Genomic DNA, 24839 nt, shown 5'->3' with positions numbered 1-24839 from the left:
CACTTTAATGCAGCGGCTGGTAAAAAAAAAAAAAACAAGAAAAAGTAAAAAGTTTACCCGCCGCTCAACAATTACAGTGGAGGCATGCAATAACTTCTCATTTCCGGCACTTTTGGCTCTAATTGATTTGATTTGCCCTCTTCGAAACGCTGGGCAGGTGATGTTATCGAAGCTGTATGCTTTTCGGTGCTAGAAACTAAAAATTTTTCCGCATTTTCACCATGCTTCAGTGGTAATCTACTTGCCGTGTTCCCAGCCACTCAAGCATGGCATTCCTTTCAGGATTGCCCGTATCCTAGGCCTGCGACTTGTTGAACAGGATTTTTGCATTTGCCAGGTTGATGATGATGCTGATGGTGGTGGTTCCTCGGCTTGTTTTGGTCCCCATGTCTCCATGTTGCATTCAACAACTCATTAGGGCACAATCCAATCTTCCAGGACGACACGATGCTCGGCCAAGTGGACTTTTGGGCTTTTGTGGCGCCACAAGGATGCGCCTGGCAATTGATAAGACTGCCAGCAGATTGCGGTTAGCTCTGGGGATGTGCAGTCATCGGTTGAATTATTATCGCCATCGTGTTGACTGCTGCCATTTCGGCTTTTGGCCTTTTGGCCTTTGCTTTCGTCTTTGCAATTATCACGACGCATGCTGTAACGGGTTTTTGGGTTCTGCGTCCTGGGCCTCGGGTTCTTGGTTCTGGTTCTCGTTTTGAGTATGGATATGGGTATTCCGGAGAGCAAAACCACAAGACTAGCAGGGAGACATTTCACATTTCCCTCATTTCCATCGGTTGTTTGCGTGTGTGTCCATTAGATTTGCCTGGCATTTGATGATGATGCCGCATAACCGCAAAGCACACAAGATGCCAGGCGTTTGGCCGCAAACAGCTTTTGAGGGCAAAGAACCACGGAGATGATGACATCAGTTTTGGGCCTCAAGATGGCCCCGGATTGCGTTTCCAAATTACGTGTTTTATTGGCATTGCCTCCGTCATGTCAAGTAGCCGCAGTGTGGGCACTGAACATCTTCTTAGCCAAGGCAATTCCTTTGGCATTTCGCTCAGATGATTATTTGAAATTACCCTGAAATTACACAGTGAAAAAGCATATTGTAAGTTCTCAATTCGTTGGAGTAATGTAATTATCAGGAACCTTTAATATGTACTTATTAAACCTGAAGAGATTTCTGTTAAGCAACTGAACTTGCAATGAATATCACGTAAATAATTGCATTTCTCTTTCCAGGCTAATTGCAAGGGCTGTAAGTACGATGCGGCCAACAGTGAGACGAGCTTAAATGACTGCTTGGAGTATGGCCAAAAGGGGAAATTGCCGCCGGACAAAAAGGACGGAGGTGAGTGTCGTGGCCATTGTTCGAATGCTAATTGTATTGTCAGCACAATTGCAAGTCGTTAATCATCTTGAACACGTCTGTTCTTTCTTTTGTCCAATGCGGTCAGCAGATGCCTGTCAATTGTTGCGCAACTTGAATCCACAGCAGCATTTTTACCACCAGCAGCAGCAGCAGCAGCAGCAACAGCAGCAGTTGCAGTTGCAGCAGCAACAGCCACAGCAGCCGGATGTCATGCTAATGACAACGACATCGGGCAGTGCCTTGCTGAAATACGCACCGCAGCAACAGCAACTACAGCAGCAATTATCGACAGCAACTCTCCCGCGACAACATCATCAGCTGCAGCAGCAGCAGCAGCAACAGCAACATCCTCAGCTGCTGCAGCAGCAACATCCACATCCACAGCAGCAACTGCAACAGAATTTCGTGGCTGTGCCCAGCAGCATGCTGCGAATGCCGCTAACAGTGCCTCCCAATTGTTATGCGCCCGCGACTGCAACGATTTACTTTCCATTCGGACCTGCCCCCTCAGCCCCTGGCAGTCCAGCCCACACTCAGGCCCATTCCACTTCGATTGGGAATCCCAATCCATTGGGGAACACTAGCCTCAGTCAACAGCCGATGGTCAAGTATCACACGATACACTTGCAACCCGCATCCGGGAAACATCGAGTACTGGCTTCTGGACTCCAGGATGCAGCAGCCGGGAATCTCGTCACAGGATCTGAGGCATCGACACTGGAGGCCATCACATTGCCACCGCCGCCAGCCTATCAGACAGCCAATGTGCACGGTGAGTGATGAAATTGCATTGTTTATTGCCGCTTTTGTAGGAAATGATCTGACGAAAGGTCGTCAAAAAATGGGCTGGAGAATCGCCACTTGCGAATTGAACTTCTGCGCTGAAATAAACTGAGATTTTACCTGAAATCGATGGGATTTTCAAACGGCTTTCAGAGTAAATTTACTTTTAAGGTTGTGATAGGGATAAAGTAGTTTATTCTTTAAACTAACTTAAAGAAATCACAGTTTTGATTTGCCTTTGAGGGCATCCTCGTATCTCAAAATATGTCACAGAATATGTATCAAGGTGTATTCTAAAATAATTGAACTAAATTGCCATATATTTGTGAATTGTTAATGAGTGCTAATGCTAGTGAGGCAGGAAATTTGCATAAATCGAACAAAGGAAAATTGAATTTAATTGGATGAACAATTTGTGTTAGCGTTGATGTTGGCAGGCCAAAAACCGAAAATGTTCTGCTGACAGTTTTGGCTTAACCTGAGCCCCGTAACAAAACCGAACGAACAGTAATCAATCAATCATACGCCCTGATGTCGTAGGACGATTTCATCCCCTCCCCCCCTCAATGCTCGTTTACGCTTTCAATTATATAACAATTTCCATCATCATCAGCAGCTTGCAGGATGCGGAAGCAGCAGCGTGTTAAAATGACAGAGTTAAGCAGACACACACTTTGCTGGCATTAAAAGTTTTCAACTTGTGCTGCTTGACATGCCAGGACATCAGCAACAACAACAACAATAACAACAGCACAAGGATAAGGACAACATGCACTTGAGGCAACTTTCGACATGTGCGACAGTTTTATTGACGATAATGATGACTTGGCATAAAGAAGACAGTCCTGTCGGTTCGCTACCATTGAGCTCTCAGCTTGTGCAACGCATGCAAAACTCATTAAAGTTAACAGCTCTGTGTCATCGAGGCGACGGCACGTGACTCGTTTTGTCAAAGGATTCCGCTTAATTTCGCAGCAAATTCTAGCGTGAGACTCGGCCATTTGTCACCGAACGAGAACAAGAACGAGAGAGACCATTGATTCCATTATGCATGTTAATTGTCTGCAACTGGCACCCGGACACGGCTTCGGTATAGTGGAGTCCATGTCCATTCCCTTCTCTGGAGTCCGAATCCGCGGCATACCGCACCATTAAAGCACAGTCAAAGTTGCTGCAACACCATCGACCGCAGGACCAAAGTGACTTTCCTGCGAGTCCGGATATATAGTGCTATATATATATACATTAAGGATGTGTGTGTCCCTGCACTCTAATGAATGTCTTTGTGCGCTGTCTACTCTGTGACCAAGTGTGTGAGTGTGTGTGGTGTCCAAGTTTAAGTAAATATTTTCAAATTGGCCATGTCCGGAGTAGACCACTCTGCTCCGCACCGCGATTTTCGTCGGCGTCCTGCTGACAGCTCTAAAGTGAAAGACTTTAGCTTCCTTCCGTTTCTTCGGTTGCCCGGGGGGTAACTATGAACTCAGGACAGTGGTTGTGAGGAATAGTTTCTATATCTTAAGTTTCCTGTTATTTAAGCCAAAATAAATAGTTGGCAATATACTAACAGACGTGAGTTTAATGATAAGTGAACTATAAAATATAAAATAAAAAGGTTTACTCAAGGAAAATATATAAATAAAAGTAAGAGCTAGTGATCTAGTTAGTTAGTTTCCAGTTTAATCCCACATAATGACTTAAATATTCTGCAAATCTAAACTCCTAAAGATAAATTAATAGCCTAAAGCCACTAATAGCTGTAGCATTGTATTTTCGCATTCGTACAATGAAATCTGCTGAATAATTTGCCGCAACAGGGAATAGTAAAGGGAGATTTGGCGCCCACGACGATTGCCCACTGTGTGCACCGTCAGATGTTTTAATGCCCCCTGACATCCTGACCCTGCCAGTGGCAGCCGCTAATGAAAGCTAACGCCAAACTTTCGGTACCAAAAGGATGCGGGGTTTTGGGAATGCGAATCCGTTTCCGAATCCGAAACGTTCTGCCACATTGTTGCATTGTTGGACGAACTTTGAAAATGCAAAGCAAATAATTTTCGCTGTGTGTCCCTGCGCCCCTTCAACTCCTCGTGTGTCGCGGCTAAATGCACAACTTTTCCGGCTGTTCCCGCTGCTGCCACTACCACTTCCGGCGGAACTAACGGGCTAACGGGATAATCTAACCGTGTGTGGCAGTTGCCGGAAGTTGTTTTGCCAATTTGTGCATCAACTTTCTTCTTTTTTGGGCCACTGCTTGTTTCGGTTAATGTTGTTATTGAAATACATTTTAAATTCGAACATAAACATGAATTTCAACTTTTTTAGAACAGTGTATAACTCAAATAATACGTTTTTCTGTTAAATATATAAATAATTAATTGCGGAAATATATTTTAACCAAGATACATTTCATTTTCCACCCACTGCAGCTGTGCGGCGCGCCAAGTTCGTGACGAAACCGTTGCCACACGAGATCAACGCGCTGATGGACTGCGGAACGGGATCGCCAGACTTATCCGGCAGACATGATTTATTGCTACCAGCCCATTCGGGGTCACCAGCAACAGGCTCTGCAGCGGGTCCTTTGTTAACCTACACGGCCGCAGCAACAAGCCCACAGCTGTCAGCTGGAATTAAAGGCGGAACAGGAGCTCCAATACCCACAGCAGGAGCGACAATGGTTGCCGCTGGTGGCAGAGTAGGAGGAGCAACTCTGTCCGATAACAGTTTTATGGCCGCAGGTGTTTGTGGCATGGGTGTTGTTGCTCAACCTTCTCATCCTCCTCCAGCAACAACATCAACGGGGGCGGCAGCCACTGCAACTGCCTCATCGGCAGCAGCAACATTGTCAGCTTTGCTAAGCGCCAACTCCACGGGCAACGTGGACATCATGGAGGACGAGGACGAGCAGGAAAGGGAGCGTTTAAGGTAGGTACCATACGCAGAGAAAAGTCAAGGAAATTAAATCTTAATAAATCCATTATTCAACCTTTTCTTGTTACCTTCTCAAATTTATATTGAATGTTTTTTAAAATCAAGCAAATATTCGATGAAGTTTTTTGTCTTTGAATTCTTTTACTGATTTTTCTCTATGCTTAAAAGAGAATACCCTGACGGTTTAGCTGCAGGTATTTAAGATACTTCTGATTAAAGCCTTGGTTGGTTGCCAGCTAAAATCGAGAGCCAAACGCTGGGGGAAAACTGTTAATTTAATTTCAAAAACAAACTTTCCGCCTGCCAGCAACACTTTAAATCAACACTTCAGAATCTGCATGATGCACACTGCACAGCATTTTACCGCCCAGCCCATGCCCTCATCCGCCCAACTACCCAGTTTTCCCTTGAACAGCCTTGCGGATTCGCAATCCCCTCTGCGGTGGCGGTGAATGTCTCCCCTCCCCTGTCCACCTCCTGCCATTCTGTGCCAGAGTGAAGAGTGCTCCGCTTCTGATGATGGTTTCCTTCGCCTTTTTGAGCGCACATTTTGAGCATTTTATTTAATAAAAAGCAGTGGCAGTAGCAGCAGCAGCATCTGGTAATTAATTTTGACAGTGAACCTGGGAACGCGTCGCGGGGTTGCCAGTGGCAAGTATACTCGTATATATATATATAGTATATCCCCTCTTCTGGTTCAGTTTCAGTTACAGCCTTGTCTGTAATTAATTGTAAGCCGAGCTGGGCACTCACTCGCAATGAATCGGCTCAATTAATCGCAGCATCCCGTTTGGCCGGAGTCCTTCCATTCGTCTTGCCTTAGGTAAACATGTACACACGTGATGTTGTCCTTATTGATCGATGCCAAAATCGGAAGTACTTTTCTGGCACTTGTTCGGCCAATCGCTCTGCAAGTGCATCTCGAGCAAGTGTTTGTCTAGCCGAAAGAGCTCCCAATCTCAATCCCGAGAGCCTGTTGGCCAAGTTCAATAAATGTTCGCCAAATTGGTTTGACAGAGTGAACTCGAGGCAACCGGAGTGCCGGCCAACGAGCGTTCCCATGGGCACTGTTGCAGGTTGTCGAGACCCTCGTTCGTGGCAATTCAAGAGGTATTTGGATTGTCAATCAAATCAGTCTCGATTTGGGACTTGAAGTTTGCAATTGGAGAGATTTTGAGACTTGTTTTTGCCGTATTTCCGGCTTTAAGTCAAATAACCGAAGTACACCTTAAAGACTTGTTATTCATCTTGCAATGTGCTATATCTAAAGTGAATGAATGTAGAAAAGGCAACAAAACATACAAACTTATCTGATAGAAGGACAGTCTTATACCTTAGTATCCAAATACCCAGAACATAACCCATACGCCTGGTATTCTAAGCCGGTGTAGAAACACGTTTTCCGACATTTTTATGCTTTATTGATTGGACAGGACAGGAGGTCAGCCAGCTATTTCGATTTTACGACCCGAGGTTACTTTGGGGTTTGGTTTTTTATGCCTAATTGATTTATTTTATGGTCAGCTGCGGCATAAATATTTATTGTCCATCCGTGTTTTTTATCATTTCGCAGCAACTGCCCGCATGGAACGCCTTCGCGAGTGCCGCTGATAGCCAGTCCTTTGAGTGTGCCGCAGGACTCGGGTGAGAATGCCGCCCGCACTGTGGCCTTCAACCGCCACACGTTGCAACCGTTAAGCCGCAAGACGCTGCTGCTGACGCGTCGCTGCCACAGACACGCCTCCGGAACTTTATACGATAGTACGGCCAATAATACGGAGACTTCCGACGACGAGGAGTACATGCAGCACGGCAGTGAGCAGTTTGTGCTGAAAAAGTTGCGCTACCATTGCGATTCGGAGGATTGTCGTGAGGGGGAGGACTCCGAGGACGAGGATGAAGAGGCAGAGGGTCGGCAGGTACCAATCAGCCTGGTTCTGCTCATCCTGGCCTGCTACATCTGCGTGGGCACGGTGATCTTTGCCCTGTGGGAGAACTGGTCACTGGTGGACGGAGCATACTTTTGTTTTGTCACCCTGTCAACTATTGGCTACGGTGATTTTGTGCCCGCCCGGAGTTTCAACGGACCGGAGATACAGCTATACGCCTGCTGTGCTTATTTGCTCCTAGGACTCGTCCTGGTCGCCATGTCCTTCAGCATCCTGGAAACACAGCTCATGTGGAAGTGCAAGCGCATTGCCGTGCGACTGAAGTTGGCCCGCACGGATGGATAATGTTCTCATCCTAATCCTCTAACAACAATCTGCTATCTGCAATCCAAATGCTTGAATCTTAGACTAAGTGTACTGTGTAATTAACCCAAAACTAGCCCATCTCTGTGTACATTTGTCTGCCTAGCTAAATAATGAGAGAACTCGTATGTTGTCTGGAATTCAAGTGAATTTGTGTAAATAAACAGAATTTTTGGAATTTTCGAATTTCTGTGCTTTTTGGCATTCAGCAGGTAATCGAATACCAGGCCAGAAACGTTTCTGGCATGCCAATTACATGCTTGGCCAATATCATGTTGCCCCGTTGGCCAGAAGTTTGCCAACTTTTCATTGAAGCATAAAGATCAGGTACATCATGTCACCGTATGCATCTCCTGAATTATGTGTAACCTAATCACATTAACATATATTATTGCCCACACTGCCATAAAAAGTATCAAAAAAAAAGAGGGAAAATGGCATTTATATTTATCTTAATTCTGGCTGAGAACCCCAAAAGCTTGGCTGGCTGGTGGGGAATAATAATCATAATACCTGCGTTTATCCCCCGGTGAGTGTCAGCAAAAAAGCATCAAGCATCAAGTTTCATGCAAAACACACAAACTCCTGAAACATTGTCCCCCAAACAACAACCGAAAAAAAAAAACACAAGCACACGTACCAAAACTTCGAACGTTCATCATCTTTCCAAGGCATTGGGCGCATACAAAGTGTGCTTAGAGTGGCGCATAAATTTCAAAGTGCCACGCGTCATCAAAATCAAATGCCAGCCGCAGAGCTACCAAACCCTCCAACATGGCCAAGGACCTCAGAAATCCCTCTCTCTCTCTCTATATATATATATATCTACCCTTACAAAGTCACAGAAACACCATTGGAACGTCAGGGCAAGCGGCAGAAAAGATGTGTCCCAAAATCAATTGATATGACATCAAATTGAATTTATAATTCTTTTTCTTCTTGGCCCCCAAGAGTAGCGTTTATCCGGCGACTTGTTTATATTTGTGTCTCAATTGCCTTTGATGCTTCCGGCTTACAAATTCACGCACGCTTTCACCGGAAAAGAAGTTAAGCCCCGGAGGGTCCATGTCATGTCTGTGGATGCTTCATTGGCCATATGTAAATGCTATTTATCAGGGGGAAAGCATTTAAAAACGAGATTCCCTCAAGTTAAGCCGAGTCTCTTCTCATTTCATTTGCCTAAATAATTTTATTCCTTGTTTACAGATAAATACAAGAATATATAGCTATTTGTAAGGCATCTAGTGGACCCATTGAGATATATATCACCCGTGTCCATGCCACAATCACATTTAGTTACGATGCTTTGGCCGCTGGGGACTCGTGCTGGCAATGGAGCTTATATCGGAAACATTATCCCTGCCAAAGTGCCCGGCCTTCTCGTCCAGATCGACCACATGGATGTCAAAGTTGGAATTGCCGGATGGCACACCATCTGAAGTACGAGTATTGCCTGGGTTGCGAGCCCCCACGGTGAAGGGGGTGTGGGTAGCGCCCTTATAGGTGGGTGGTGGTGGTACACCAGCTGGTGCTGATGGTGCGGATTTCTTGAGAGGAGCGGTGGAAGCACCAGGAGTTGAATTAGCTATCAGCTTGCTGGGGCACAAAGGAAGCTCTCGGTTTCTTAGTTGGGAAACTGCAGTGTGTCCAGGGGTTGGACCCGGAGTGGGAGCTGGTGAGGACTTCCTGCTTATCTTCAGTTCGGGTGCAGTGAGAGATCTGACATTATTGGCTGCCATTGCTCGGGCAGGTACGGTCTTCAGAGGAGGTCGCCAGGTCGGCTTGATTTTGGGTCTTTCGCTATCGCTGATTTCTGCACTGATCTGGTTGAGCAGCTCCAGCAAGGTGCTCGTCTTCTCATCCTCAAATTCAATACGAATTGGAGACTCCCGACCGGAGGAACAGCCCGGATTGAGCATTATGAGCCTAGAAAGTATAAAACATTAATAAGGCTGCCTCAACCTTAAGGTTAAAACCTCACCTCTTGGCCTCTTCTATGGCCCTGCCCAGATTCTGAAGGTTTTTGCGCTCGTTCTTGGTGGAGCGGCCTATTTGGGAGTCCTGGGCGGCACGGAGCACCACATTCCACTTGTGGGCGGTGGATTGCAGGAGAACTGTGCGTGCCACTCTCTGGAACCGTTCCCTAGCGGTTTCCTTGGCTGGCTTCGAGGGTATAGACTCCACCTTGATCTCCTTCATGTCTCCCTGCCCGTTGACATTCCCGAAGGCATCGGATTCGCAGCTATTTTGCACTGGAGCCACCTGGAAGCCCTTCATCAAACGACGTTCCCAGACTTTTATGCGTCTAGGACGTGGCTCTGAAAATATTCTCTGTAGGGTAAGCCAAAAATGTCTGAAATTAATTTTAAACTTACGCCTTTCCTTTTTGTTGGCCGAGGAAACATCCATGCCGCTGTTCTCGAATATCTCAAGCATTTCATATCGCATAGTGTTGATTTCACTTTTAACCTCATTTATATCGTCCTCTGAGACGGGATTATCCTCGAACTTGCGATGCATGGCGGCTACATAACGCCAGACCAAGGAGCGCATTATGTTGTCATACTTGCTGAACTGCTCCTGTTCCTGCCGCTTCTGCTAGATCAAAAAAGGTTTCGTTTTATTAGAAACTTAAGTTAATCTTAAGTTATTGCTCACCTTGGAGCGTTGTCGATCAATGGCCTTGCTTGACTTTCGGAAAATCCTAATGAGCCACTTCACGGAGGGTAGAACGTTGAAGGGAGGCGGGAGGGTGGCACTATCCTCGAAGTAGCTCATCCACAACTTGGTTCTGGCGAACTTCCACTCGGTGTCCGAGTGCTCCTGCAAAAACAAAGGGTTTATTTTGACCTTTAGAAGTCGAACTGCAAGAGGAGCCAGAACTCACATCAATCATGGCATACGAATTGGACATCATGGCGATGAGCAGATTCAGCAGAACAATCACGTTGATGACGCTGTACGAGCCGAACATGAGGAGTCCCCAGAATCGCGTATACGACTTGATGCCACTCAGCTCGAAGTCGTCCAATCCGACCATACCGAAACTGGCCCAAAAAAGTGACTGCGAGGACTCGAAAAGGCTATGGGAATCGGGGATGGGGACATTGAATTAGCACAATGAGTGGGCAGCAACTGGCCAGAGGATAATTGGCCTGGTGACTGGACTTACTTGCCAAAGCGGCGCCATTTCATGCAGGAGTCGCCATGCGAGCCCCAATCCGCCTCGCCACCCGGCAGGACATAGCATTTGCTTTTCTCCAGAGCGGCAAAGTACCATAGCAGTTGGTTCAAGCCGCAGGCAAAGGCAAACAGCACCAGGGTGTAGATGAAGAAAAACTTCACAATGTCGATGACCATACGACCCAATGAGATCTGCAGTGGACCCAAATGCGGATTAATGCTGAACAGGTGCACCAGCTTCAAGGCCGAGAAGACATTGGCCGCTGCAAAAAGACCTTCGGCAATAAGCTGCGGGTCAAAATCATGCCATTTCTCGCGAGGTATATAAGCCATTTGTGGATCTCTGGCTATTTCCGTGGCCTGTTGGATATAGGCAAAGGCTCTGAAATATGGTAATAGAAAGGAAATAACCATAATGTCACTGAAATCTCCTCCAGACTCACCTCAAACACATTACACTCACGTAAAGACTGTTGCGCAGGAAGTCGATGAAGTTCCACATGTTGCGTAAATAACTCTTCATACCCACAGCAAATATCTCCTGCACCTCCTCCCAAACGAACCCAATCACATAGAGCACCACAAGGAGTTCCAGTTTGCTGGGAGCCTGTCCACGCTGACGCAGCTCCTGCTCTGCTAGTTCCTTCTTCATCCTGGCCGTTCCGAAGATGCGTACAAAGTCATCGTCCGCCCGTTGCGATACCAGAATCAAGATGACTGGAAAACAAACAACAATGAGTACCGCAGCTTGGATTTTTATCATAAAAGGTGCTGGGTGGAGGAGAAGGAAATCTTAATGTTATTCAAACCCTGTGTAGTGCTTAAAATCTGTCATGATGAATGTCTGATTGGCTCTGCCACTTGTCATACATATTTTTAGCATTATTTAATACCCTTTTAAGTTGAAAAATATATACCTTCCTTTCAATTATGTTTCTTTAATCACGTAAAAGTTCTTAAGACAAAAGGACTATCATAGGTTATACGTATGAATCTCTCAAAGGGTACCTATCCATCCTGCCCATCTTCACCACCTTAAATCGAGCTCATATTGTTTGCTTTGTGCTCCGCATTCGACATACTCACACAGGAAGAACAAATAGGAGGAGGCATGGATCAGGAATTTCATAAAGGGCTTGCGCATCAACTGGCCCGTCCTACAGTTCGGGGCGCACATGTAGATGAGGCAGTAGAGCGGGAAAAGCACGGCCACCTGGCCGATGCAGATGATTTTGTCCACAATGCTTTTGCGCCGGAATCCTGGGAGCCCGTCATACCAAATCGATGACAGTAATTGCTGAATATTCGAGTGCGCAACGAACTGTCGAAGGAAGTGAAAATGGGGAATTTTAGCAAATGAAAATTGCTGGAGGCGTGACCTGGAAATACCTTTTTCTGCTTGTAGGAAATAGCCTGCACCAGGCGGGTTAGACTCATCCGGTCACCGGGCTCATAGCTTGACATCTGCGGATCGTAGTTTAGGATGATGGCCAGTTCATTGGAAGTTCGTGTCTGATCCAGCAGATCCACGGCAAACTTCTGGCACTGCCTTCGCAGATCCATGTACTCCGACTTGCACTCCTGCTCGGTTAAGGCCAGATTCCTAAGTTCCCAGGACAACTGGAAGGCGGTGAGTATAGGGTCGTTTGAGGTAAGGCAGATCAGCGAGGGACTGCATAACGCCCTGTAGATGTTCACCCTGGACAGGGAGTGTCTTAAAGAGTCTTCCGTGGTCAAGCGAACGCACTCCTCACAACCGCAACTATAGGGCATTGTATTTATCAGGAATATACTGTCGGATTTTTTATATTTTCCAAACTAACCGTATATCATGTGGCACTGGTACTGCAGCTCCACGATCCAAAAGAATGCGAAGTATCTCGAAATTATTTTTGTGGGCCGCCAGCATAAGAGGTGTGATATCAGGTGCAAACATCGCCGTATTTATGTCTACTTTTTGCCAACTCTGAGAAAGTAATTATACTATATATTATATGCTTTAAAAAAGTCAGAATTTTGATCATAAGAAAGCTAAAAATGATCAGAATATGAAAAGGCATATCTCGTCGAGGTTGTAATTAAATTTCCAACATAACTGTGTTCACACCTAAAAATGTCAATTTTTGGCCATTTTTCGGAAAAATTGATGATTATCAAAAATGCGAAATTTGGTCTGCCCTGATCTCTTCCCAAAAGCCAGTATTTGGCTCATAACACAGCGAATAATGGTCGGATCGTGGAATGTCATATCTCGTTGAAATCGTAATTAAATTTATAAAAAATCTGTGTCCCCACCTAAAAATGTCAAATTTTATGAATTTTTCGCAAAATAGGATGATGTAACCCCTTATCAAAAATGCGAAAAATTGCCAAAAAATTAAATTTCCCAAATCAAGTGGGTAGTCAAGGAAACTGTTAGGTTAGGTCGTTAGCTGCACAAAACAGTATTTCTTCTAGCTATACGTCTTGTTTTGACTATTTTATAGCCGATAAGCCTAGATCACATATTGCAAATATTACTTAAGTTTCCGATTTATGGTCAACCAAGCCAGTATTTTTCTCATTACTTTGCCAAAAATTATAGGAATATGGAAAGTGATATCTCATTAAGTTTGTAATTAAATTTCCAACAAAACTGTGTTCACACCTAAAAATGTAGTTTTTTGGCCATTTTTTCCAAAAATTGATGGTCCTTATCAAAAATGCGAAATTTGGTCTGCCCTGATCTCTCCCCAAAAGTCACTATTTGGCTTATAACACAGCGAATAATGGTCGGAACGTGGAATGTCATATCTCGTTGAGATCGTAATTAAATTTCTGAAAAATCTGTGTCCCCACCTAAAAATGTCAAATTTTATGCATATTTCGCAAAAATTGATGATGTAACCCCTTATCAAAAATGCCAAAAATAGCCAAAAAATAGAATATCCAAAATCAACCGGAAATTGATAAAAATGGTAAGTTTGGGTCGTTAGCTGCACAAAACAATCATTCTTTTAGGTCTACGTCTTGTTTTAACAATTTTATAGATAATAAGCCTACAAAAAATATAAGAAACTAATGATACTAAAATTGATCCTGATCAAGAAATATTTTCATATACTTTCTTGACCAGTCAATATTTTGTCAATCTCGGAGGCTGTTTACCCAAAATGAACCTTCATTTATTCCTAAAACTGTTCGAAGTAGACCCACTCGAAGTGCGTTGTCTTCATCGTTTGTGGATGTTATTAAGCCTGTTAAACGTTTTATTGCATATGCGCTACAATAGTAATTTTCACGCTCCAACAGCGCCCAATGGCTGCCTAATGAAGCGTGCCTGTGTGCATAAATATGAGGCCGACGGAAGCCCAGACGACTTTATTTGCAATAAGCGTAAACCGTATACCGGGGAGGTCCTCAATGTACTGCTGGATTTACTGAAGGAGTGGGCAAAAGTGGGGGTTCTTGGTCGTTGGCCGCTTATCGCACACTCCCAATCACTCGAGAGTTGAGATGCTGCGAGTACGTGCCCAATGGCGAAGATGATCCCGATGGGCGGGGACACTCGGAGCACTCTCCAAGTATTCCCCACCACCCAACTCACCTCACACCGAAACTGATTAAAATCGTGTTAGCTTCAACTTACAGGGCCTTAACGCCTACGGACGATAATGTGGGCCACAAATTAGCTGAGCACAGCAGACAAAACAAATGATACACTGCGAGAAATCTGCCTCATTAAAAATTACATCCTCAACATTTTCCCTGTCTTTTTCTAATCTTTCAAGTGAAATTTCTTTAAGTGTCCAGAAAGTTACTTACGTAGGGTTCGCCCTCCTTGTAGATGAGCTCCTCGTGCTCGAGCAGGAGCTCCACAGCCTCAACGAACTCCGCATTGATGGCGTGCAGCAGGGCGTCCTTGGTCTCCACCCCCATGATGACAAGCAGCTCGACCATCTCCAGGTTCTCATTGTCTATCGCCAGGGTGAGAGCCCTACGGCCCAAGGGGTCCATGCAGTTGATGTTGATGTGCTGATGGCGCAGCGCCTTCTGCAGGATCCTGCAATTATTGGAATTTACTTAATAAAAGGCGTGGGGGGCGTGGCATTGTTGCTAATTGGAGCGAACATCCACTGAAAGGTCAGCAATAACTTTTTCTTTTCTTCATTTTCGAACAAAGTTTCCCCCACTCCCGATGCTCGGTGTCAAGTCAAAAGTTGGAGCCAAAGTTTCTAATTACATCGCGGCCGCGGCCAACAAAAAACTTTGCCAATCAATCGGGTGCCAAAAAAGACCTCATATCGATTCTGTTTGCCCAGCTGCCAGAAAAAGCATAATGAAGTTGGTAGAAAAAAGTCCCAAAATTAAGTTACCTACTTTTTCCAACACTGCCTTTGGGGGGGGGTTTTTATCGAAATCTGGCTACCTTGCCGATGAACTGTCACAATTTGTTTTCATCTGCTATTCATTAAGGGCGAAAATCTTTAATCTCTACGATCGTTCGTCAACATAAATTGTTGTACAAAATTCAAAGACGAACCGGAATCCGCTTTTCACGACGCGATTACAGTGATTACGCACCACTCCAAACATTAGGCGATTAAATTATTCGTAAGCCCCGACGAATCAACAAAAACGATATCAAATGGAAGCCGCCGAAGGTCAAAGTTTGGTCATCAAAATGGCCCAAAAGAACAAGGGTAAGTCTTTAATCCGGAAAGTTTCCCCTGTAAGAGGACTACATAGCTTAAAAATCCTTTAGAGACCCAAACTGTGAAGCTGATGTCCGGTGGCGGACTGGGTATCAACTGGTTTAGCCCGCCAGCCTATGGGGCCGGTGGTGCTTCATTCGGTGGTCATCCGATGATCAATCAGCCGGCCGTTCCGCAACATGCCGTGTCGGGCCAGTTTTACATGGATCGCGAGGAGCAGCTGTACCGCCGTGCCTGTCAGATGAAGGGCATCCGGGTGGAGCGGGTACATGATATCCGTGAGGAAGAGGACGACTCGAACGGCTCCGAGGAGGAGCCATCGAAGGGCATCCGATACCGCTACACCCTGGACGAGATGAAAAGCTACAATCCGTATCGTTTTATCAACTTTTAAATGTAATCAAATAGCCCGAACCACCATCATAGCCGCAACACTTCCCACATCACCAACCGTGTCACATCATCTGTATTTGATTTCCCATGTAGAATCACTTACATCCAGCACTAGGATTAGCATCAGCACCAGTAGTAACATCATAAACTGCTCAACATTCTACAAAATAAGTGAGATCCCAAAGGGGAACCGCAACAGGAACAGGATCAAGAACACCCAACACCATCCATTTGCTTGTTGTTACTACCAATTCGCCAAACCGATAAAAACAATAAAGAATTGTTCATAAATGACAAGCTATAATGTCAAACAAAAGTAATGGTTATATTATTGTAGGTATAGAGATTTAAATGTTAAATATTAAAAACCAAAAACAACGACGTCAAAAGGAAATGCTTTGCGAGAAGATACTTTAAGCCATTTAAGTTGGCATCGAAAAGTATTTTAACAAGTTGCCCAAAAGACAGAGGCGCTGCTCCTTCTCTCATATTCATTGCAACCTAACGAAATTAATTGTACATTTATTAAAGAAAGGCCGTAAACGAGCGTAAAGTATGTGGGTCGTCGGAGTCCTCATATTGCTTATTAAGTGGCATGCAGCATACAAGTTAGGTAACCATTTTGAGGCCCGCAGGCGGTGGCGGACGAGTTTGCAAATAATTGAAACCACCACCAGCGCCACATCCAAGCAACCGAAGGAGGCTCCCGATGGGATTTATGCTACCTCAGCGGCCCAACCCAGGCAACACCTGTGTTTCCCTTGGCGATGCCACCATTGGAACCCATGATACCCCTTAAAAAAGTGGCGGTGGAGATACTGGGGTAGCCTAATGCGTACACTCAGAGAAATCTGGTAAGCAAAGTTACATTTTTAACGATTGAAATTGATTTTAACAACCCCTAAATTCTCTTTTTAAACTTGGTTTTGCTTATAACTTTTAAACTGCTTTCTTATAGTGTATTTTTCCTGGTTGGAATCTGGTACTCCCCTCCCACCTGAGGGGTATCGGAGGCGTAAAAAGCGCTACTCACCTGCGCACATTCGGCATATCGCCTCGCTCGACAGCCAGCAGGAACTTCTTCTCCTCGAGCAGCAAAGGTTGCGGTAATCCCAGCGGCACACAGCACCCGCCCACCGATTTGGGGGCGGCGGCGTTGTTGCCGCCAGACGATACCTGGCATATTTTAAACAGAAGAGCAGGTGAGTATGTGGGAATAACATACATACATGTGTATGTGGTGGGTTAGTGGGGTGGTGGGGTGGAAATCGTGTATGCGGAATTGCAAATAAATAAAAAATAAACATACAAGAAAATTAAGTGCAAAGTGGAGGATGCTTGGCTGATTGTCTGGCTTCCATCTAAATGGCATGGCAGCGTTTAAGGTAAGCGTCGTTTAAGCTAATGCTGGCAGCTTTAAGAGGTGCTACTTTCTTGATCGACTTTTGGGTATCTACTTACGCCCGTTGGCAGCTTCTTTTTGCGACCCATTTTAGAGTTTTTTTTTGCTTTTCTTATTTTTACACTTCACTTAACAGTAAGAGTTGAGGGTAATTAATATTCCATGTACATGTATGCTGTGTCTAGGGTTCAGAGTTCAAAACTCCGGCTCCATGTCGCAGGGCTTAGCACATTGAAAACTGCATGATATTTACATATAACATATATATATATATATATTTATATACACAATGGCTAAGCCAAAAAAGTCCAATACTAAGCCGGGCCAAATGCAACTTTCAAGTTGATTTTGCTTTTATAGTTATGTCCAACTGGCTCTGTGTGTGTGAGTGTGTGTGTTTGTATGCCTGTGTGTGTCTGCTGGTTTTTGACTTGGTTTATGGTTTCTGGTTTCCGTCGTGCAAAAAGTTTCTATTTAAGCTGTTTATAATGTTTTTTTTTGTGGATTTTTTTTTTATTTTTGTCATTGGCCAAGTTGGCTAAGCCCTTTTTAAGTGCCAACTGCATGGGCAAGATTTAAGTTTCGGAAATTTTGTGAGTTGATTAGGAACTCTGTTCACTTTTTCCTGACTTTTCGATTGAAATTCAAAGGCAACACTAAATCTCATACTCGCGAGCACCTCTTTCAATCACTTTTTCTGTTTTGATTTACATTTTCTCAATGGGGGAAAACAATTTTCACTTGCATTTCCCTTATTAGCCACGGCCAGCTGAAAATTTTTATTAATATTTGTGATACTCAATGGATTGTTTACATCACCATCGCCAATCGGTTTCCCATTAGAATTAATTTCCAGCGATTCTTTGTTCTCCTATATTTTCCCACACCCCACCCGCAACTACAAATATTTTTATTTTCCGGCGCTCTTCTCCGCATGTGTGAACAATGCCAAAATGAATATTTAAGGAGCTGTTTTTCATTATTTTATTTCTTTTGTTTTTTCTGGGCAGCGGCCACCAATCGGTAATCCGCAAAGAAAAAATGCATTCTGTCTACATGCTTTTGCTTTAAACTGGCTTTATGCTCCTGCGGATGCCGATGCGGATGCTGCAGATGCATTTAAAAGTGTTTGGGATGGTCATAAAAAATGCAAGCGCTTTGCATATGCGGAAAGAAAAAATACCAACCCATCAAAGGGGGGTAGTCCCATAAAAAAAGGGAGAGAAAAAAAAAACACTTCCGGACCGGACAAAAGCTTGTTCTGGCTGCCACAGTTGCCGCCGATGGTGCATTGTTTAATTAACTTAATAGAAATATAAGTGCCGAGGACAGGTGAGTACACGGACAGACATAAAAATGTCACAATAAATTCGGTTTTATCTACCACTTCATGGAAAGCGTTTATACATGGATTTATAGCTGTTCGCCTGAAGGAAATGTACAGCAAAAAACTCGAATATTTTCATGTACTCAAATGCCGAATTAAGTTTTTTTTCGCATTTTCAGCATAACATGATGGGGAAATCTAGTATTCCCTTTCTTTTACGGCTTTAATCCTTTTTTTATAAGAGCTTCCATTTACACTCGGAAAGTCCAAAATACTTGAAGCTATCCCTTTGGTAACATAGCTTTTCTTTCCCTGTACTCCCTACATATTAATTTTCCTCTGTAGGCAATCGAAGTATCATAATTCTCTCGCAAGAGGACTACAGTTCATTAAAACTTAAAACAAATTTCGTATAGTTTATGGAGTTCATAAAAACCGAGAGCTTATCACGATGGCAGGCAAGTTTAAACGAAAACTCCAGCAGTCACAGACCACAAAACCCAGCGTACACATAGACACAAACGGTAACAGAACTTCACAATCAAGGGAGCAGGAGCTGGAAGAGGAGCTGGAACAGGAGCAGGCACAGGATCCGGGGCAGAATCAGGAGCACAATGAATGAAGGATATAACTACATAATTCAGTTGGCTCACGGACTGCACTTAAGCCACTTATAACCGTACGGATACGTACTTCTTGCATTCCGGCACATAAAAACGTGTGCAATTGTTCAACTCGCTGGCACAATGGACGTTGAAATTTCATGTGACCGGCTTAGGTGAGGGACTAAGGATATGAGTTGTATGTATATATGTATTTCTTTTTTTTTATATTTTTTATAACAATACGTTAAGGCACCGAATGGACGGAGTAGACACTTATTCCACTACAATGTGTTGTTTTATTTTTATTTTATTTTTGCTCAACTTTTGAGTCGGGAAAAACCCGCCGAGTTACAAGCCGCGACGCACCGCGAACGTGTGCCACCTGCGAAATTTACACGCTGCGACTACCACGCAGAAATATATACCTTTCCCGAGGGTCGAGCGGCGTTGCGGCTAATTTAATTAGACTAAAACGTCAAATATTTGTCAGCCAGCTCATAGATACACCTGGAGGTTGTTCGTACAAGTTGTAATAGATAGATATATATATATAGGTGGTGTTATGAATTGCGAGGGGTCGAAGGCTGTCCCCATGCCACATAAAAAAACGGTATCAACAAGTTTTCGCCAAGTTCCCTAAGGGGATTAGGATCCAAACATGTGGAAGGTAAGGGTGGGACGATCCAGACGGCGACGACTGTCGGCAATTGAATTACAACTAATTTGCCGTGATTTGATTTGTGCTGTGGCAGCTATTGTTTTCCCACTTACTCTTCGGGCTTCGGGCTATTTTCTGGCGGCCACAAACTGCTGCACATTTGCGGATATTTTCGTGCTGCCCAATGCAGCGTGCTTAATTTGATTTGGTAAATTCCAGTTCAGCCAGCAATACGATTGACATTGCTTACCTGTCGTTTTCAATATATTTTAATAACTCCGGGTGAGGCTTAAGAAATATTTTATAAAAACACAGAGGGAAAAGAAACTTTATTATATTCCTTATCCATGTTTTGAGAGATATCTCATAAGGGTTTAGGTATGGAAATACGAATAAATGTTGCTTTCAGGAATTTCTTTCTGTGCACTAAATTGTTTTTATTGCAGTTCTTTTATCACAGCGTCAAATTGGTCTTATTTTATGGCATAACTGTTATTTAATTTGTTTCCCTTTTTATACCAATATCCAAGCAACGTAGTCAGCTATCCGAGTTAGCCAAAAAGCTGATATCCATTTAACCCTTTTTAAACAAACTTTAATAGCTCAAGATTTTAATATATCAACAATTTATTTAATTTTTAACTTGCAAGGCATTTGATTGGACAACTTTCAGAAGGACCTTCGTTCTCTACTTTAACTGTGATACAAGCAAATGCCAGACAGTCCAAGTGGATCCTTCAAATGTTCATATGTCTCCGGCAGAGTCAGCCTTTTGACGGGCATAAACAAATTTGCTTGGGCGAATCTAAACTCTAGATACACATGGCATGAGCAGCAGTAACCGACTTGCCAAACAAAAGCGGAATTAAATCAAAAATCTTAAAATGGATTTTGATGAGATAGAAAGAGAATGGCAGGATTTCAGGGGGTATAGCTGAGGTATCCTTTGGCGACAGACAACAATTGAAGCAGATTCCAGCATCAGCTGAAAAGTCGGGGTTTGAGCCGGAGTCTCGCATGACTGCACGTAAACAGGCAAAGCCAAACAAACAAACAAACATCAGAGGAGATTCTCGGGCGGCAGGAAGGGCGCCCACATGCCTGCACGTTAACTCATTTAGTGGCAGGTGGGTTACCATGACTGCGTCTTTTATCAAGCTGCATGCGGTTGGCGAAAAGCTTCAGTACAGAGGGGGTAGCACCCTTAAAATCGCGCCTGGCTCCATTCTCGCAATATATATAAGATTTCCTCACTTTTTTTACACGCTCCCTATATTTTCTGGTCCTGGCCACGTGGCTCTTAGTAATGCACTTGGGAAAATTGGAAATTTATTTAGAATTCAATATTATTATCTTATATAAGAAGGTCCTTAAGACACGCCACATTAGTTATAATAAAATAAAAGAAAAGAGTTAAAAAACAATAAATCTTTTAATTATTTTTTGTAATAGTTTTTCTCAGTGTAGCGCTGTGCGTCTGGCAATAGCAGTCCCCAAAGCAAACAGACAGTAAGTAGCATAGTTACACGCACGCTCTCACACATTCCGCAGCAGGTTATCCTGGAGGAGGTTAACCTGAAGGAGGTTATCCTACTGCAGCAAGAGCAGAAGCTGCAGAATAATATGATGCATTTCCATAATTCACCCGGCAGTTCGCCAAACGGTTTGCTGCCGTACAAGTACAGAGTGTGTGGCAAATAAAATTGCATTCAATATTTCTTCTCGTTTTGCTCCAGCTCGTTGATGAGATTTTTTTCCCATGGCACCCATGGCCTGCCCCAGCCACGCCCCCATTTCAGACGTCATATTGTTTGTCTTGCATTAAATTTATGGCTGTTGCGTTTGCTTCACTCGCCCCAAATTGCATGCTGGTTCTATTATTTTAAGCTGCAAGCACGCATAATAATGCGGCATCGATCGAGTTGCTTTCAACCCTTCAAATAATTTCGTAAAAAATATTCTTAAAAATCGAGTTGACGAAAGGAGATAAAGGAAAAAAAAGGAAAACTGAGAAAGAAATTGTATAATTTAGTTAGCTGCAGTTTTATTTGCAGTAATGAATACCAATTAAAAGCTTTTGAAAAAAATTTTCTCTTACTTCGCATGGATTTCCAACCGAATTTGCTTACATTTCATATTCCCTGTATTTTGTTTTTTCCTCTGATATACTTTTCATGGCCGACTTTTGGGCGCTGCATTCAATTTTCGTGTTCCCTGTATATATTTCCGTTTTATTTTCTCACGACTTCCTCTCTCTCTCTCTCTCTCTCTCTCTTTGTGAATTTTCGCTCTACTCGTCGCAATGACGCCATCAACTGGAAGTGGCAATCTTTAAATATTTATTTTCGCATACCAATGGGCTGAGGCATCTTCCCTTTTAAACAATACCAAATACCGAATACCGAATTTCGATCAATGAAATGAGACTTTAAGTTAAATCGAAGGCAAATAAACAAAGTTCTTGGCCTGGCCCCATTGTTGGGGTAAAACAAATCCCCAAACGCTTCCACACAAACAGCATCAAAAACCAGTCCTTGTGGTAAAATAAATTCCCTACAATTCATGACAGTTCAGCTGAGTCCAAGGAATAACCAGGTGGCAATGGTAGGGGGCTGTATGTAGACTTTTCCTGAGTGAAAAGTGGGCGTGGTGGAGCGTACGTGCCGAGATACAAAACTTGCCGAAACGGATTAGAAAGTCGAGTGTACGACGCACGTTCCTCCGTTGCCACCCTCAAAGGGTTTAAAAGGCAATCAAAATTAATTGTTTTGCGGTTAGCCACAAAACTTCGCCATCTCTGAACTTTTCCATTGCCACAGTCACTGGCCCAGTCAGTCCATTTGCCTTTGACAGTTCGAAATGTCAGAAATAAATCTGCATGTTTTATTTTATAATAAACGAGGCACTCAGCTGCCAGACGAACGGCAAAAGTGCCAATTAAATGTATTTACAAGCGAACGCAAATCAGGCAGATGAAGTCCCGCATCACTGACGCCACCAATTGCAATTCTAGCCATTCCAATCCCCATCCGATCGAAATAGGCCGTATTCAGGCTAAAAATACGATTCACCTGTGCATTTGTTTACGTGTTCGACCAGTTCTTAGACGTAAACAAGTCTCGCCGGAAGTCCACAAAACATGGCAGTGTATATATATAATCGGATATACTATATATATACCTGTCTTGATATGCAAAAGACACCAGCTACAATTGATGAAATGCAAAAGAATCCGAGTCATTGCTCCACTTTGTCACAAGTTCAAGCAGCAAGGTCGGTCTGGCTCAGAAGCACCCCGCCTCACCCCTCAACAACATTGATCTCCGGCTGTCAACGAGCCGTGTAAAGGCCAAATGGCGTTTATTTTTAATGGCAAAATATACAGATATATATATATTTATGTCCACAGATCCCAAAAATATATGCTGTGATGGGAAATGTCATAAAGTGCGGCGCCAGCGAGAAAAGAAAAGAACAGTCAACGACACGCCGGCGACCTTAGAGAGTCAGAACAAAGCACTATATAGCTTCTATATAAACTATATGGCAGATAATTCGAGCGCACTACCATCGTTTCGAATTAAATAATTTATTTAGCCATTTGTCTGCATGCTTTGCATATTTTCCATTAATGACCCAGAAAAATATATTAGCTATCGTGGCAGCTGAAAACGGAAAAACTGGATCTTGAGAGCCAAGAAGAAAGACCAGCAAATTGATTTGAAACGATGGCTAATTTTATTTTGGTCAAGTTAGTGGGTGGAATGCAGAGAGCAAGGCTAATGTCGGGAAATCGAAATGCTAGATAGAAAACAAGAAATCAGAAATTATTAACACGTTTTTGCGGTTCTCTTTGATATGATTTTGAAAATAAAGCATCAGCAGAAAGTTTGTTCGAAATGTATTATTATAATATATTTTATTTTATAGCTCTTCTGTGCTTTATTCGAACTCAAAATATTAAAAGGTCTTCTCGCTTAAAACTAATAAACTTTCTAATCCGCCATAGAGCACATTATTTCGTTTGATTAGTAATAGAGTTCTGACCAAACCCAATCGGGCATAAGAAGCCCAATTGTCGGCTATTATCTCTGCATTTCTCATATAATATTCACCTTTTTTGACTGGACACGAACCTTTGCCTGTTGGAAAATTCGTGTCCTTAAAGGAAGGTGAAAAGTATTTATCATATATCAGAGGCAGATATGTGCAGGCCTTGTACTTAACACCAATAGTAGATGGCTGCCATTCGCCGTCTACGTGTGTGTAGATTTCGTTAGAAACTTGAAAATCGTCATTTAAGTCAACGTGGAAGATGATTGTTCCATTTATAAGCCGTTGTCGTCCAATCAATCGGAAATTAAACTCCATTAGTGTTTCGTTGTCTCCATAAATTTTTGAAACCGATTCCATTCGACATTCCAACATAGCTCGTACAACCACCCCCTTAAGGACACATCCTTTTGAGAACAGGACTAAATGTTAAGGAATATACTTACGTAAGTCGCGATTGACAGGATCAGAAGAACTTTCAAGCAATTAACAGACATCTTTCAGCAGTTTAAGTTTTTGAAACTAACACTTGTTTCGCTGCATCGGTTTTTATATCTTTTTGATACGAACCATTTGCATGTGGGTTATCATAAAAGTTTATCAATGTGATCATTAAACTCATCATGTAACTTGTAATTTAAGTTTGATAACATCGAACTGTCAGTGATTAGATGATAATATTTTTAGTGATAAAAAATACTTATCAACTTACGAATTTATGTAATAATAATAATTATCAGGAACTAACCCATTTTCCTGGCGGCTTTTCTAACATCCTATTGAAAGCTTTTTATGCCTGCTCCGGCTCACGTAGTTCCTAGGGAAAACACCCCACACGCACCTCCCACATTCGGAAAATTGAAAATGGAAATCGGGGCTAATGGACCAATGCTGCGCTGTTGCAGTTGCCGAAGTCCGATTGTCGGTTGTTGCTGTTTGTTGTTCGTTGTTTGCTGGTTTATTATTAGCACGCAAAGAAGTTTAGCGAGGTAAACACATTGACTTCATGTTGCGCCGCGGCAAACTCAACAGAAATCGGGGCGGAAAACTGATTTCTAAATGTACGGGGAAACAAAAAGGAGCACGAAAATAGCGCAACGAGGCGTTGCCGAGAGCCAAAAAGAAAAATTTCCACCAAAACTAGACTGAAATTGAAAAATATTTTCCAACATACCGAAAC

At 43.3% G+C, this 24839-nt stretch overlaps 4 protein-coding genes across 6 annotated transcripts in view; 2 read left to right on the top strand and 2 right to left on the bottom strand.

The window, feature by feature from the left end:
• The window catches only part of LOC108104856, a 42279-nt gene extending 34779 nt beyond the window's left edge, over nt 1-7500 (top strand). Inside the window, exons 6-9 of the mRNA XM_017211176.2 lie at nt 1246-1354; nt 1464-2147; nt 4588-5086; nt 6666-7500. Coding sequence (XP_017066665.1) covers nt 1246-1354; nt 1464-2147; nt 4588-5086; nt 6666-7326 — 1953 coding nt within the window. The 3' untranslated portion in view covers nt 7327-7500. The remainder of the gene's footprint in view (nt 1-1245; nt 1355-1463; nt 2148-4587; nt 5087-6665) is intronic.
• Nucleotides 7501-8513: 1013 nt separating this feature from the next.
• LOC108104845 (transient-receptor-potential-like protein) lies at nt 8514-19353 on the bottom strand. 3 transcript variants are annotated; one of them, XM_017211161.2, is made up of 14 exons: nt 19037-19353; nt 17076-17238; nt 16648-16790; nt 14332-14569; nt 12351-12493; nt 11917-12289; nt 11614-11848; nt 10971-11244; nt 10517-10909; nt 10232-10427; nt 10003-10167; nt 9720-9939; nt 9326-9662; nt 8514-9270 (listed from the first exon to the last, which is right to left on the bottom strand). In XM_017211161.2, exons 2-14 carry the CDS (start codon nt 17103-17105, stop codon nt 8637-8639), a joined length of 3381 nt encoding a protein of 1126 aa, XP_017066650.1. In that variant the 5' UTR covers nt 17106-17238; nt 19037-19353; the 3' UTR covers nt 8514-8636. The 3 variants fall into 3 exon arrangements, with proteins under 3 accessions (XP_017066650.1, XP_017066651.1, XP_017066649.1); XM_017211162.2 differs by having other exon boundaries at nt 17076-17254; nt 19192-19353; XM_017211160.2 differs by having other exon boundaries at nt 17076-17254; nt 19037-19352.
• On the top strand, nt 14938-15930 carry LOC108104846. The gene is made up of 2 exons (XM_017211163.2): nt 14938-15209; nt 15272-15930. Exons 1-2 carry the CDS (start codon nt 15155-15157, stop codon nt 15613-15615), a joined length of 399 nt encoding a protein of 132 aa, XP_017066652.1. The 5' UTR covers nt 14938-15154; the 3' UTR covers nt 15616-15930.
• Nucleotides 19354-23353: 4000 nt separating the features above from the next.
• LOC108104771 lies at nt 23354-24249 on the bottom strand. Its single transcript, XM_017211007.1, has 2 exons — nt 24106-24249; nt 23354-24052 (listed from the first exon to the last, which is right to left on the bottom strand). The coding sequence occupies exons 1-2, from the start codon at nt 24154-24156 to the stop codon at nt 23567-23569; spliced, it is 537 nt and encodes a 178-aa protein (XP_017066496.1). The 5' UTR covers nt 24157-24249; the 3' UTR covers nt 23354-23566.
• Nucleotides 24250-24839: the final 590 nt, after the last annotated feature.

This window comes from Drosophila eugracilis, unplaced genomic scaffold (assembly GCF_018153835.1).
Source record: "Drosophila eugracilis isolate 14026-0451.02 unplaced genomic scaffold, ASM1815383v1 contig_1765, whole genome shotgun sequence".
Taxonomy (NCBI): Eukaryota; Metazoa; Arthropoda; class Insecta; order Diptera; family Drosophilidae; genus Drosophila; species Drosophila eugracilis.
The sequence above is the reverse complement of the archived record's forward strand: the minus strand, read 5'-3'. Positions and strand labels throughout refer to the sequence as shown.

Bases quoted from the DNA above. Each gene is read 5' to 3' on its own strand.
- LOC108104846 (XM_017211163.2), top strand. From the start codon at position 15,155: ATGGAAGCCGCCGAAGGTCAAAGTTTGGTCATCAAAATGGCCCAAAAG. The intron at 15,210-15,271 runs GTAAGTCTTTAA...AAAATCCTTTAG, and splicing joins AATGGCCCAAAAGAACAAGG to AGACCCAAACTGTGAAGCTG.
- LOC108104845 (XM_017211161.2), bottom strand. From the start codon at position 17,105: ATGGGTCGCAAAAAGAAGCTGCCAACGGGC. The intron at 12,290-12,350 runs GTTAGTTTGGAA...AATGCCCTATAG, and splicing joins CCAGTGCCACATGATATACG to TTGCGGTTGTGAGGAGTGCG. The intron at 10,910-10,970 runs GTGAGTCTGGAG...ACCATATTTCAG, and splicing joins GTGAGTGTAATGTGTTTGAG to AGCCTTTGCCTATATCCAAC.
- LOC108104771 (XM_017211007.1), bottom strand. From the start codon at position 24,156: ATGTCTGTTAATTGCTTGAAAGTTCTTCTGATCCTGTCAATCGCGACT. The intron at 24,053-24,105 runs GTAAGTATATTC...TGTGTCCTTAAG, and splicing joins TCCTGTCAATCGCGACTTAC to GGGGTGGTTGTACGAGCTAT.